Consider the following 14,719-nt stretch of genomic DNA (forward strand, 5'->3'; position numbering starts at 1 on the left):
CCATTTCCCTCTCCTTATTACTCTGTACTCATTGCTTGGGAGAGAAATCACTTCCCCCGAATGTTGGGCTTGGTAGAGGAAAGAATAATTCAGGGATTGCCAAAGAATGCAACATAGCCTTCAAGGTCTTTCAGGAACAGAGCTCTGGTACAAACTTAAAGACACACTCACACTCTCAGAAGATGTGGAAATTTAAAAGCCACCCATTAAAAAGCAACACCACCACCCCAAATGTTGAAAAAAATGAAAGGAAAATCGTGGTACTCGCAGCTGACGTATATTTACCCACAGCCTCTGATAATGAGAGAAACAGATTATATTTTCTACGCTGAAATAACTCAGCTGGGGAGGCGGGACCCAAGCTGGAAAACTGACTCAGCACAAAACTGTGTTGAGGTCTGTGGGGCCGTGCCAGAGACAGGAATCCAGTCATGCAAGGTTTTAGCTCTTCTACCAGAGGCAAATGCAGGGGGTGTGGTTCTGTGCATACGTAAAAAGAGGTTTTGCTTTGCAGGAGAAAATTGCTCACAACTTCAGTTCTCAAAAAAGGTTTATACCTTCTCTATATCAGAGACGGAAGACAAGGACACCCCGTCCAGGACCTCAGGAGCTGTGAAGGCTCGTAAATCCTGCTGGGTGACATACTCATCTGTGAATGAGATGTTGCCAGAGGGCATGAGCAGGAGGGACCAGGGGGAGATGATGAAGCCCATGGCTGCAGGGTCTGGAGAGGAAAACAGACATTTTAACGACTGGAGATATGATCAGGCCCAAAAACAAATACAATAACATAGTTTTTTAAATACCTGACCCCTGTGACACATACACATACGGTGTTAACATGAAGAATTGTGTTTTCGAGCTCGATATTAGCATCACATTTCGTCTAAGCATTTACAGCCGAATGCAGCAACTGTAGACATATCCAACCACATTGGATGTTTCTCGCTAAGGCTTAGGCGTTTATGGAAACTCAAGATGATTGAAGTAAACAAAAACACATGTTGCTTTCTTAGCCTGCAAGAAAATAACTGTTGAGGCATAGAAGCAGAAAGGAATGGCTACACAGCGTAATTCTCTTTTCCTACAAAGCCACAGCCAGCGCTATGGTCAGAGAACGTTTTAAAAATATACAAAGGAATGTTTGAGCAGCGCTGCAAAATTCTTTTCTCTGACTGATACTCTGAGAGGACCAGAGAGGAACAGAAGAACTGGATTTGAGGCACCAAATATCTGCTTTCAAAAGCTGGAATTTACTAAGTAAATATAAGTTTCCTGTTTAAAACTCATGTGACCATTTGGAGATCTTACTCAAAAGTAGACAGTGTTACTAGGTGTATCCCACATAAAACTTTTGTTCTGGATAAGCAAGAATAGAACTATGGGGAAATGCATGACTCAGCCTGACAAAATTAGTTTATGGATAGATAACAAAGTAATTTACAGTTTTACTAAACTGCAGAGTTAAGCAGAAACCACACCACATGGAAACTGACTGTTCACCTTAGTAGAAAGCAACTCACTCACTTCAAAAGGACATATTGCACAAATGTAAGTTCTTTAGCCTTTATGTTGTCAGTCTGACAAGCTACGACCTGAGCTAGGGGCAGGGAATAATTCTGAACTGCTTTACTAAGAGGCTCTCCCCTAAAAGGAAGATGCTTACAAACTGGACAGTGTACCATGTATTCAATTCCACAGCAAACATGCCATCAGAGCGACAGCCCGCAAGCCTGTAGAGCTTCGGCCGATTATCAAGCACAGCAGCAGGTGGAGAGAGGCTCAATTTTGGAAAAGCGGGTTTCTATTTGATCCTAAATATTTTATAGACAAAACCACGAGGTGGAATTCTTCTAACAAATCAGAAATATTCACACATTGCTTGTTCAAACAAATCATTCCTATACAAACATAGCAACTAACCGCTTCTGTTTACACACAGGGGGGAAAACGGTGCTGGTGGTTTAGTGTTTGACAATATGAGTCTATTCACAATGTCTGAAACGTGTCTGAAAGTCATGTAAAGGTTTGTTAAGTAAATAGTAAAGTTACCCTCCCCTCCACAAAAGGAAACATCCTGACATTCACTTTCACTGCACCGCGGACATATAGAAACAATTTACATCTAAAGTGTGAATTTAATTGATACATTTAATCTGCTTCAGCAAAACAAATACATTGACTTTTTAACTCAACAAATTGTCCAACAAATTTAAATGGTCACTGTTATTAATCCACTCTTGTGGTTAACATACTTCTTTACATAGCTCAGTGACTCTATAATAGCTGGTTCCAACATCTGCTCTTCAAATTTTAGCTCCACTCAGCAGTCTAAAACGGTACGCATGAGAGGCCACAATTTACTCAATATAGCTACACAACTACACACTGAAAGAAAAAGAAGGACGTGTTAACAATCACAATTACTGCAGCACAATACCATGCAAAGATTAAAATAAGACCATGAAGTACTCCAAGTATCCAGCCTGCATTTTGTCCTGAAAATGTTCAGAACTTTATCTCAGAAGCCTTGATGGCTAAAATGCAAGAACATTCGTGCACATTTCTCTTGCTGTGAATGTGACCTCAGCATAAAAAGCATATTTTCAGGCTACACTGATGAGAGGGAATTCCTAGAGCATGCCAGAATGGTCTACATTGGAACCAGTCAGCAAAACTGGAAGTTGAGGTCAAGCTGGTTTATGCAGAAATGCACACGAGAGACTAAATCTTGGTGACTGCTTCATGGAAAATCACACGACTGACGGTGAACAGTTTAGATGACACAATTAGGGCCAACATAAACAGGTGCACTGGGGTTTCGTATGAGACGAGGCACCACCCAAACTTTTTAACAAAACAGAGGGCACTGCAATGCCTGCTGACTCATATCCTGTCCAGTGTCTCCAGAGTTAAACCGCCGTTAGTCACACGATAATCAAATTAACTTAAGTTACAAAGACACCAGGGAATTTGTCAGCCTTATCTCTGTTTGGCTTCAAGGACAATCACAGACACTTACAGGCACACATGACTCACAGAAATTATTAAAACACGTGAAACAACCTGTACTAATAACGCAAAACCAGAACGAAACAAGCTGACAATGAAATGAGACTCAATGGTGTGATTTTACTTAAAGTTACCATCATTTTTACAAGTTTTAGATCCTGAATGTGACTTCATTTATAATTTAAAAGGACAAAATTAGTCAGTATAATGGTGTTCAACTTGTTTGTTTTGTTTTGGGTTGCTTTTTTTTATTTCTGTGTGATAGATTTGGGTAATAAATCCATTCTCAGAACATTTCTGTCAGAGATCCCATCAATTTCTCAACACAAAATGGCACCTGTAATTTATGGGATCTGGACACCAGAAGATTTTCAGTCAGCCCCTTCATTTAAAAAAAGTGGTGCTGACAGATTTAGTGAGTAGGATGTGTAAAAATAGGACAGGGAGGACATACGAAAGCATGCAAGACAAAGAAATGTGAACTGCGTTTTGTGTGTGTGTCCAATAATTTCTGGAAACATCTTTGCACACGTGATTCTACACGTTCATACCTTTGTGAAAGAGTTCTTGAAGGCTCTCAGCACTCTGGCTGAGCACTGCCCAGACCTCCTCCTCCTGGAGTGGACCTCCTCGGACCTCCAAGGCTTCTGCCAGAGACACATGCATCTTCCCTGTACAAGCGGAGAAAGAGGACAACTGATTTAAAACACACATCAATACAGAAATAAGCATTAATCTTGATTAGTGAGTTTTTTTTTAATTCATCTGTGAATTATAACCCTAACACAAGTCAAATACTGTAAGAATCCATACCCTACTTGTCCCGACTGGCCTGACAGTCTAAGTTGAAAGCTAATAAGCTTATATTGTCATATCACTGTAATAACACTAAGCATTGATGCATTTAACACTGGTTCTGATCAACATTTTTTCTCTTATGCCCTTGGGCAAACTCCCACGTCTCCCAAGTGTAAGCCATCTTATCCTCCTCTGCAATTGAGGAGGTAGCACAAGCACATGATGTGCGCATGCACACACAGACACACACCCTGCTTTACTTGAGTTACATTCAACAAAGTAGCAGTTTATTACTTGAAGCCTCTACTGACTTCTGAGAATTAAGACAGCAGCTTCCAACTGAAAGGGACACCAATCTCAATACTTGTTTTTTGGGGGGGGGTTTCTGTGGTCTTGTGGAGCTGCTTCGCTGATCTACAATAAAGTAATATCGCACACTTCTGTTTCCTGATTACATGCCATAAAACTATAACTGGGTCAAACTAGGTATATAGTTTACATTATCTTGGGGACAGCTGTGATACAGCAAATTCAGCTTTAGTTGTAGAATAAACATACGAACCAATATCGCACAACAGAACATCTACAGTACTTAACATGGATTTACATTGCACATACTATATGCCACAAGACTATAACTAAGGGCAGAACTTTGAATTCACTCATGTGACCCATGTGCTGGCTGTCCTACAGGATTTGGTTTGATTTTCATATGTTTTAATGTGAAGTCACATGTGACTTCTTCACAGCTGTAACCGTCAACAAACCAAACAAGCAGTCCAAATTAAAACCAACTGAAAGTCAGCCGTACGGGACCCTGAATGAGCTAAATGAGCCATGTTCAGTACATCTCTCTCATATTAGGGTTTCACTCTAAAGCTCCTGTGCTGCAGTGACAATGAGATCTAATCTTCCCAATCCATGACGTGACATAATGCAAATGTGAGCAAGGAACAAGTCGTCCCAGTTTTCACCGTGTACCTGAGAATAAACTATTAGCGTCTGCGGTACATACATGCACACAGTATTTGCAGGTGCTACTATAGAAGTTCTATTTTCTAGGGGGGTGGTGATCGGAAAAAAAAAAAAAAAAAAAACAGTTCAGAGAAGAACACAGAGTTAAGTGTGGCTGTAACTTTGCATGCGACACTAAATATTTCTTTTTATACTTGACTTGATGATTTCAAATTGTAAAAATGGTGTGAAACATGTTTTAATTACACTTTAGTAAAACCAAAACTGGTGCATTAAGACAAGCTAATCATAATTTCCCAATAGCAGAGAGTATGAATAACATCCCTAACCGAAGTAAGCGTGCTGGATTATCCATTCTACAGCAGGCCAAGCTGATTTTAAGATATAACAATTAAAAGATTATGGACACATTATGGTTTTATTTGTCACATGCTCATACAATGCAGTATGTGCAGTGAAATGCAGGTTGACATACTCTTGAGGCTGTGAAAAAAAGACTACAGTGTGCAATAAAAGTTAATACTGGGGCAATTTGGGAGAATATGGGCAAAGTAAGAATAAAAATGATGTATGTTAGTATCAAAATGCTTAAGTGTGTTGTGGGTGATGCAATTTTTCTAGTATATAAAAATGCATGCCTGTCACAATTCTGCTCACGCTCACTGCAAATATGCAAACGTGCAAGGCAAAGCAAAGGATTCACAGAGGACAACTTGCTAGACAAGGCTCAGGATGTACAGAAGTGTGTGTTGTAATTGTGCGGGAGGTAAAGAAGCGAAAAAAGAGCCATACAAATACCACAAAACAGGCAGTCTTCGCGGAGCAGCCACAATGGTGTCTAAAATATCACTGACCTTGAGGAGAAGGTTACCATGCTTCAACCACGTTACAACAAGAGACCTGTGCTCTCTGAATAGGACAACTCAAGCCAAGATTGATCGTCCTTAGAGCTTGTACATAGAGAAAAAAAGGGCATCTGTCTACTATACTCTATAATCTATAATCTGCTGAAAGATAAAACTCCCAAGCACTGCACAATCAATCTTTATTCTTACTATAGAATTACATATGGTAACATGGTTGTATAGACAATGCTAGAAGCCTACTGTAATATCCTCTAAATGTTTATGCCTGCCCAAAGACCCAAAGATTAGTGTGCAGCTTCGAAATTTCCCAATTTCCCGGCTAACTTGTGAAATTTATGAAAAACGGTAGTTTCCCCTTAAAAACAAATCCGTATTTTCACTGTAGACAGATTGTCTGGTGTTTTTCACTTTTTCCCCACACATTTGAGCAAACCCACATTAAACACAGCAGGGAGTATATTTGGACTTGCTAGATCACAGCTTTCACACAGAATTTCATAAATCAAAACAAAGAAGATGAACACAAATAAAAACAGGAAATTAGTGAATTTCTACACAAGATGAACCACACATCACTTGAGTCCGGGAAGTGTACCAAAGTACATGACACCGCATCATGATCATGAACATTTTTTATAGAACCACTGACCTTCTACAGCCTTCAAATACTTTAAAAACACATTTTCCCCCAACTTTTTTCAAAGTAAAGCCAAACTGCAAAGTGTAAGAAAACTGGAAAGAGAGAGACAGAGATTGGCAGGTGTACGAATTTGGCAAAGTTGCCTAAACCGATATGTCAGATGACATCCGGCTGATGCACCTGTGCCCTCAACTGACTATGTTTCTAATTAATTTTTACATTTATTGTTCAAATTTCAGCGATTCGATACTAACGCAACAAACAATGGCCAGTATACTCCAACAGAAGTGCTTGATGAATGGTTGGACAACATTTGAAACCTCCTCTCTAACACCGGAATGGGGGGGGGGGGTTGTGAATAATAATTTCTGTAACTTGCTGAAACTGACAATCATTGTCTTGCAGTAACTGGACAGGTGAGAGGAGGTGAGAAAGGAAGTTGGGTTTGAACTTATCTCTCAAGCTCTTTTCAGGAAAAAGCCAGGGGATCGCCACAGTAATTGGGATATACCGACTAGGAACACGGCGGTATTAAATTATAGTTGTTGAGATACTTCAGTTCAGAGCACAGCGGTAGACCAACTGACTTAAAGTTGAACATTGCCATCCCCAGAGCCGTGTTAGTAGCGTGGCTAGAAAGTACCAAAGTTGAATCAACATTTTAAAAAGAAGCAATGCACCACCAGGCAGGGCCTGGAATTAGGAGCTAAACTTTAGCGTAGCACTTAACTGGGTCAGCCGCCTCATTAATGAGTTTTATTTCTGAAAGTAATACGTGAAACCACATCCTTTCTATGAATCCGAGTTTGGAGAATTGAGTTAATGAGTAAGCATGTCACAGGCCTAAATGTTTATGCAGGAATGCAGGTTAACTATTCTAGTCAATGGGAGGCGTGAAGTCTGAAGCAAAGTGGGTTACTACCCATCTTGCTCATTACCCATGAGAATGGGGAGAGAGGGTGCTGTGAAGACTGATTGTTTCGCGGCCCTTGTTATTTCAACAGAGACCTACAGTGGAATGTTTTTTATCCGCACTGAGGCTGCAGTGCGGGCCAGCTCCTCTCGCATTGGACTATGGTCCTGCTCATTATTGAGGGGGCTTAGGAGGCAGCGGCCCAAAACAGCGAGAGCAGACAGCCTTCACCACTTCAGTGCCTCATTCTCTTTTTCTTTTTCAAACAGTGGGGATGTTTGTTCCCAGGTATTCCCACACTATAGCAAGAAAGAAAAAACCTAAACAAGGCTTAGTCCGCTGCTGCTGCTCAGTGTTTGAACGTCTTGGCTACAGTCACAAGGATTTTAAAGAAAATAATCCTGGAAACGTGATAGTGCTCTTTACTCTGCACTTAGGTGAAGCTTTTCCTTCCCTCCCACCTTCCTGTCAGTGACATAGCTACAACCCATGAAATGGATTTGAAAACAATCCCTTGAAAAATTGCACTTCGGTCGAGTAGCTCATACCAAAAAAGGTACATATAAGTTCAGTTTGTGCTGCTTTATATCAGTGCTCATCCTTCAGTATTTGCCAGGAACAAAAAGATCAGAAAATCATGTACGTCACTCTCGCTCAAACGTTTCTTTTATCCCAAATCTTACGAAAACAGGAGTAGCTGCACTTTCGAAACCATCATCCATTAAAACAACAGATTCCACTTCTATTTCCAAAAGCATAACTCGTAACATAAGATATGAGAAGGAATTTGTTCATATCCTCCAAACATCAGAACTGTGGTCTCAGCTGGCAAACACATTTGGAACAGAAGCCGGTGAGAAGAGGCACTCCGCGCCAACATTGAGGTGAAAATCTTCCTGAAGTCAGTCATGCCAGGAAAATTCAACAACAAACTCTGAGTGAACCTCTATTCCCAGAACCATACTGTATTATGGAGCCTGCATGCACACGAATCAAATTCAAAACACACACACACGTCTCTAGGAAGGCCTGGATCTATTGAACCAACATGACAGATGATGTAAGGGCTGATGTTTTCAAAATGCTCATGGCAAACCAAAACCAGACTGTATGCTATTAAGCTGATATGAATTCAAACGGAAGACATATAGATAAAAGAACCTCCTCCTTTAATGCTTGCGAATATACCGTACATGATGTATTGCTCCTTATTGCAAAAACAGGAGATAGTGGAGTAGAGAGATAGTGGCTGCATTCACAGACTCACAGCTGTGTTTTCCTTAAGTTCCTTGAAAATAAAAAAACGTAGTGGGACTGGAACAGAAGCGGTGACTCACCTAAATAAAAAAAAATAATAAAAAAGGGAAAACCCAGGGTTTTGTTTTCATTAATCATAACCCACTTACAATTTAGCCAATTAACCAACATTCCTCACCAAGATTATCCACTGAGAGTTTAACAGAGTCGTTGATGGACACAACACTGAGCCCAGTACCTTCCAGTTAAGCACTGGTTTCTCTAACCAATAAGCCAAACTGGATGTTGGCGTTTTGTTTTGTTTTTTTTTTTTTTCCTTTTCCAGCTCAGCCAGGGTCAGGACCAGCCAGAAAGAGAGCCATGACTATTCCATGATTATCAGCCCAGCTCTGGACCAACGGGCCCTCACTTCTCATTTTGGTCTCAACCTCATCCGCTCCATTTCTGTTAATCACAGGGTTTGCTATGAGTACCATGACATGCAGAGCATGGTTTTGCAAAACCTCACTCTGAACCCCCCTCCTCTCTTCCACACACACACACACACACACACACACACACACACACACACACCCCACTGCCTATTTTCCCCCATTTTTTTCCCTATGATGATGCTCACACCATCTCCCATCATACCCACTTTAGATGGGAATGTTAATCTTGCTCAATCACACAAACTCCCTCTCTTTAGTCCTTGAATAACATATTCAAAATCCTTATGACCTTTGGCTTTTGAGTTAACTTTACTACTTCTCTATGGTAATGAAGGGGGAGGGTGTGCAAAGTGCCTTTTTTTTCCCACAACCCCCATAAAAACCTCCAGTCTGCACTGACACAAGAGAAAAAATGAATCTCATGTTTTCTCACATAAACAGTGCTGGTGGGTGAACTTTCCTATTGTTTGTACAGTGGTGTCTCCTCCCTCCATAACTTAAAATACAGTTAATGGTGTGGTCAAAGAGGTGAGCATGAGCAGTATTGTTGTCAAGTTAAATACAACATACAGCCATACCACGAGGTCGAGGCATACTAAATATCAACAAACAGACTATTAGCATAAAAGTAGCTAAGTTACAAGCTAACAACCATCGGCGTTTGAGCCTCAATTCCTCGGTTTTCCCGGGGATAGTTTGCTGCCAACCGTAACCCTTTAAAGTTAGCTAACAGGAGACACGTTTCTTTCACATTGGAAGTGCTTAAAAAACAAAAACAACAACAACCAGAAAACTCACCCGGCGAGAAGGAGCTACACAATCACTCGAAAGGGAAAAGTTCGTACTCCGACGCGGCTATGAGTGCGCACACAAACGGGACCAGACGCCATCCCATCCACAAAGCAACATCTTGGATAAGTTGGTTTGACTATGCGGCGAGGCGGGGCAGGCAACAGGTTTCACACAGACACACAAACGCATTCAGCTTTTTAAAAAATCTTTAAAAAAAAAAAAACACACTGCAGGGATAATGTCTTCCGAGCAGGACGCTTAAACAAATCTCTTCTTCGGAAACTGCTCAGAAGTCGTGTTTGATGGCTCACTACTCAGCATTGAGCTCCCTTCAAGCTCAGCCAAAGTCACCAATACTGCCGAGGAAGCTGAGTCCACCCCTCCTTTAGCCCAACTATCCGTGGGCTGACTGGGAGTAACCAGACACCCTAACTGCGGCTGTCCATTGGCTCTCTGTGCCTGGGGAGGGGGGGGCTGTCATTCACCGTTTCTATAGTAACACAAACAACTGGGAGTGAAATGTAGTGTGTTTGGGTCCTGCAGGAAGAATTAGTTGTTGTTGTTGTTGTTGTTGTTGTTTTGTGTGTGTATAAGGTCACAAACTCTAGAAATAATGCTCATATTAAACTAAAAATGGATACAATAAAATGTTCTCATGTACCATAAAATAGTGAAAGACACAAGGCACATATTAAGGGGGGTAAATAAGTTACTCTGAAATCATGTACAATATTAGCCTATTTATATAATTTAACATGAGCCAAAAAGCTGGAAATCACTAGTTATATTCAGAATTGATTAGTTTGCATGGGCTATATCTTCGTGTGAAGGAGCTGACATTATGTAAACTCAATAAACATCAAGCTTACCTTATATTTCACTATTTCCCACAACATCAAAGTAGTTAGAGAGTCATCTGAAGCAGTAAGGAAGCAATTCACTGCTGACTACTTCCTTCCTATGGTGTACATCAAAGCTGCCCCATTTATGCTCTGTCTTGTGCCATCTACTGGCGGTTATTCATCATTACATGCTGCTTTATGTTAATGGCGGCTGAGGTGAGGGGTTATCTGCCTGGCTGTCAACCATAAAAGGCATGATTATTATCACCAACCCTGGGCTGGACTGATAAGACTGGATTACTTGATTAACACTAGATTCCTCTTTAGATGGAGACAGGCGATATTCATTTTCTGATAGGGGTGGGAGAATAAAAGTGCTGCGTTTGAAGCCTTACTTAAGTAAAAGTATGACATAAAAGTACTAATTCTGCATAAAAATGGTCCCAGTGTTTTACTTTTATATATTCTATGATGTTTTTGGATTAATAGTACTGCATTAATGTGTTTCTAAAGCCATAAAGGGACATATAATCCTTTACTTTATCAGAAAAATTCCAATTCAAAATCACTAAATTTGGAGATATGTTGTTTTTACTGGACATTTTTGTTTCCACACATGTCTGTAAAGGCTTTTGCATAAGTATACATACTACATATTTCTGAATGCAATCTAAAAAAAACATTTCTTGTAACCATTTTACTATTCAGGCCAATCTTATATCCTACATGCACCTGTTGTACTTTTATGACTATACCAGTGTGTTCATCCTAAATCTATTTCTAGGACATTGCAATATGAAACAAATTATAGTAACTACTTTTATTGCGTCAGCTCAAGGAGACACAACAGAACAACTCACAAACAGAGAGGAGATTTGTTGTACAACATTTGTGTGTTAACCAGAGACAGTGAGTCATTTTCCCCTTAGATAAATTGTAATTCGGTGCACATATTTTATCTCTTTATACAGTTTTAGCTTTAGCTGATTTGGTTCCAGTGTAACCTAAAAAAAATTGAGCAATTAGAAGCAATGAATGAGTCTGTCTCTTACTATATAATGAAGAATGTGGATTATCCCACTGTGGGCCCTGAGATACAGACTGGAGCCCATTATTCATTCTAAATTGTACATCTGATAGACAAATGATACAACTGTGACTTTTGACTTTCATCTAATCACAAACGTTAATGTTTCATTGAGGTCCATGCTGTTACACAATGGTTAATGACAAGAAACAAGGACAATTTTAATTATATCAAAGTACTTTTCCTTTTAGTAATTAGGACTTTAGCCTTCATTGAAGCTAATTGCTAAATTAGATTGTTGATGTACCATTAGCAAGTAAAATCTAGCTACAAAGCCTAACATGTGAGGGCCTGAAACAATCATTTTTGTTTCTTAACACCATCTGATGCATATGTGAGTAAAATATTTATTAAATCCCATTCAAATACTCAAAACTAGTCTCAGCTAATGAACAGAAATGCTTATGAGGCATTCGGTTATCCTGTCTGATGTGGAATAGATATCACTAGAGACGAGAAACAGCTCCATGGATGGCTTTAAGCACGAGTTATTCGAGATTGTGCTCGGACTGGCACTGTTAGTGCAGGGTGATTGATTGCAGTGGATGTTCTTGCCTCAATAAAGAAACTGGAACTGAATGACAAGACTTTTTATTTTTAAACCTCCTCCTCATTTCCAGATCATGACATTTCCAAGGAAAGGAGGATAAGAATGAGTTGAGTCACTGGGTAGTTGTAGGACTTTTCTTTGGTATGTGAGCTGTCTTGACGTTCACCAGCTTTAATCAATTTATCACCCATTTCTACCAGGAAACTTGTTAGTGTCGGATAACTGCTGGCTGAGTGATCTGTTAGTGCTGTGTCTAGTCTTACTCACAGCTTTTAACCTCTGTACCTGAGGCAAAAAGGGCCCCATCAGGACACTGATAGGGGTAACAAGCTCTGGGTAAGTATTTCTCTGAAGTGTATCAGTGGGGTTCTGAATTTGGGATTCCTTCCTCTTTCTATTTCTGTCAGTACTGTCCTTAATACCTCCTCATCAGTGCTGGTCTGAGCCCCAAGGGCGATTTGCACTGAGGCCTTGAAAGAGTGGCTATGCCTGTTCTGACAGTCTTGGAAATGTGGGGCACCTGGTGGTTTGAAGGCATGTGGTTTGCTGACTGGTTAGTTTAGCCTTTGGGTCCAGCTGGAGAGCATTAAAAACTTTCCTGGAGTTCCTTTTCACTGCTTTTTTAGCTTGCGTAGGGTTAAAATAAATACTCGCCATGTCAATAAAGTGTCAGAGAGCCATCAGAAATGAATCTGCTCTCATGAGAAGGCTAATGTTTGTAGCTCTGGTCATTCTCAGGCGTGTACCCTACCTTAAGCATCCAAATCAGTCTAACTTAGGCATACAAAAATATAAAAAACTGGATGTCTTGTTCAAGCAGGGTATTTATATCTTTAGCTGTTTTGCTCAACTCGTGTTAGATGTTTCACGATCATCTATCTCCTGAAACTAAACTGAAATCATTCCTCTGTAGCTGCACCTTTATGGTTTGCTGGTCTTAACTGCTATTCTATTATTATTTTATTTAGTCATGATTATTTTACTGGTTTTCACTGACATGTCTTATTTTTACTGGTCAACTGTTTATTAGTAACTGTTATTTAGTGTTACTTTTAATGGTTTTGAATTTGTTATTTATTTTTACTGGTTACTGGCCTTTATTTTATTAATTGTTTTTCTTTATTTTATATGTATTAATTGTGTTCACTTGTGTCTAATTTGTTATCTACTATCCACCTTTTTTGTGTGGCTGCAAATCCCGTGATAGCTCACGCTCTGTGCAAGGCATCAGGCCTCCTCTTGGAATAAATGTAAATAAAGTTTCCCTTGCTTGCTTTGCTTATGATCTTGGGCTAAGTCTGAGTGATAATTGTTCTAGTGCTAACTTGAGGAACATGGATCCTTGTTTTTAACCCCTATGGCACAGAGCGCCTGGCAGGTGGTCCTGTGCTGTCTGAACACCTTTTATGCTTCGTCAGGGGTTGTGTCTGAGTGCATTATTGCAGTATATCACATAGCAAACCCTGTTAGAGAGCTGTTAGAGGTGGTGAGACACACAGACTGAGACTGCAGCTGCCTGAGGAGCAGAATTAAGCTTCAAATCCAAAATAACATCAATTACCTCTCACTGCTGTAGAGGTCAACAGTGTCGTAAGTTTTAATAATCTTCTAATGAAACTAAGGTCAGGGCGTATCTCATTGTCAGCAGCCACCTCAAAAAATTTAATTCCATCTCCTTTAGAGCCTTCTTCAGGCTCGTATCTGCAATTTGTTTAATCATATTGTATACCTGATAGAGTTACAGCTCCTCATACACTGATACTGAGAAAGGTTATTCAAGTTTGTCATGTTACAAGTGTGACTGATGCCTTTATAACAGCAGTAAATAACCTTGTGAAAGTGGGAGAGCAATGTTCAGTTTTGAATAAACAAAATTAATAAAAAAATTTGAATAAACAAAATAAAAAAAAACAAGAAATCTAGACTAAATATAGCCAACCTGCTCAACACCAAACCGCAGACAAACAAAGTTAACAACTAGCTGGCGAAGAAAGGCAAACACCCCGATATTTATTTCCCTGAAGTCAGCAAAATATGTTTCTCTTACATTTGTCAGGTTCCCTTTCTTCAAATGGGCACAAACAATCTGTTGATGCAGCTTTAAAACTGGGATTGCAGCTTTAAAAATCTATTTCAAAATGATATTTTGCATTCAGCATAGGTTACCAGGTGGCCTTATTGGACTGTACAGATGTGACCTGAGGCTTTAAGTGCCTTTGGCATATGTGTGCTGCTGTTAATCCAGACACAATGACAGATAGGATAAATTATGCCAGAACACTGTGATTATTTATTTTCTGGACACTTTAGGCATTACTTAAAAATGTGAGATATTTAAGAGGAATCATAGCAATATGTATCGACGTATTAAGCTTCATTTATTGTCATTTTACAACACAGGGTTGTACAACAAATATTTGTTAAATTAATACATTTGTACATAAGTTGTAGCCCCTTCATGCTACACATACATAGCACATATATACAGATATTTAAATTAGAACATAATATATTAAAAAGACATTAAAATAAAACTATATATATTTTAGGTGA

General features: G+C 39.7%; 1 protein-coding gene across 1 annotated transcript in view; it reads right to left on the reverse strand.

Annotated features, from left to right (window-relative positions):
- Positions 1–10,072, reverse strand: part of ptpn13 (protein tyrosine phosphatase non-receptor type 13) — a 46,093-nt gene extending 36,021 nt beyond the window's left edge. The window contains 3 exon segments of the mRNA XM_051413395.1: positions 558–724; positions 3,564–3,683; positions 9,694–10,072. Of these exon segments, the coding sequence (XP_051269355.1) occupies positions 558–724; positions 3,564–3,678 (282 nt within the window). The 5' untranslated portion in view covers positions 3,679–3,683; positions 9,694–10,072.
- Positions 10,073–14,719: the final 4,647 nt, after the last annotated feature.

The sequence above is a fragment of the Dicentrarchus labrax genome, unplaced genomic scaffold (assembly GCF_905237075.1).
Source record: "Dicentrarchus labrax unplaced genomic scaffold, dlabrax2021, whole genome shotgun sequence".
Classification (NCBI taxonomy): Eukaryota; Metazoa; Chordata; class Actinopteri; family Moronidae; genus Dicentrarchus; species Dicentrarchus labrax.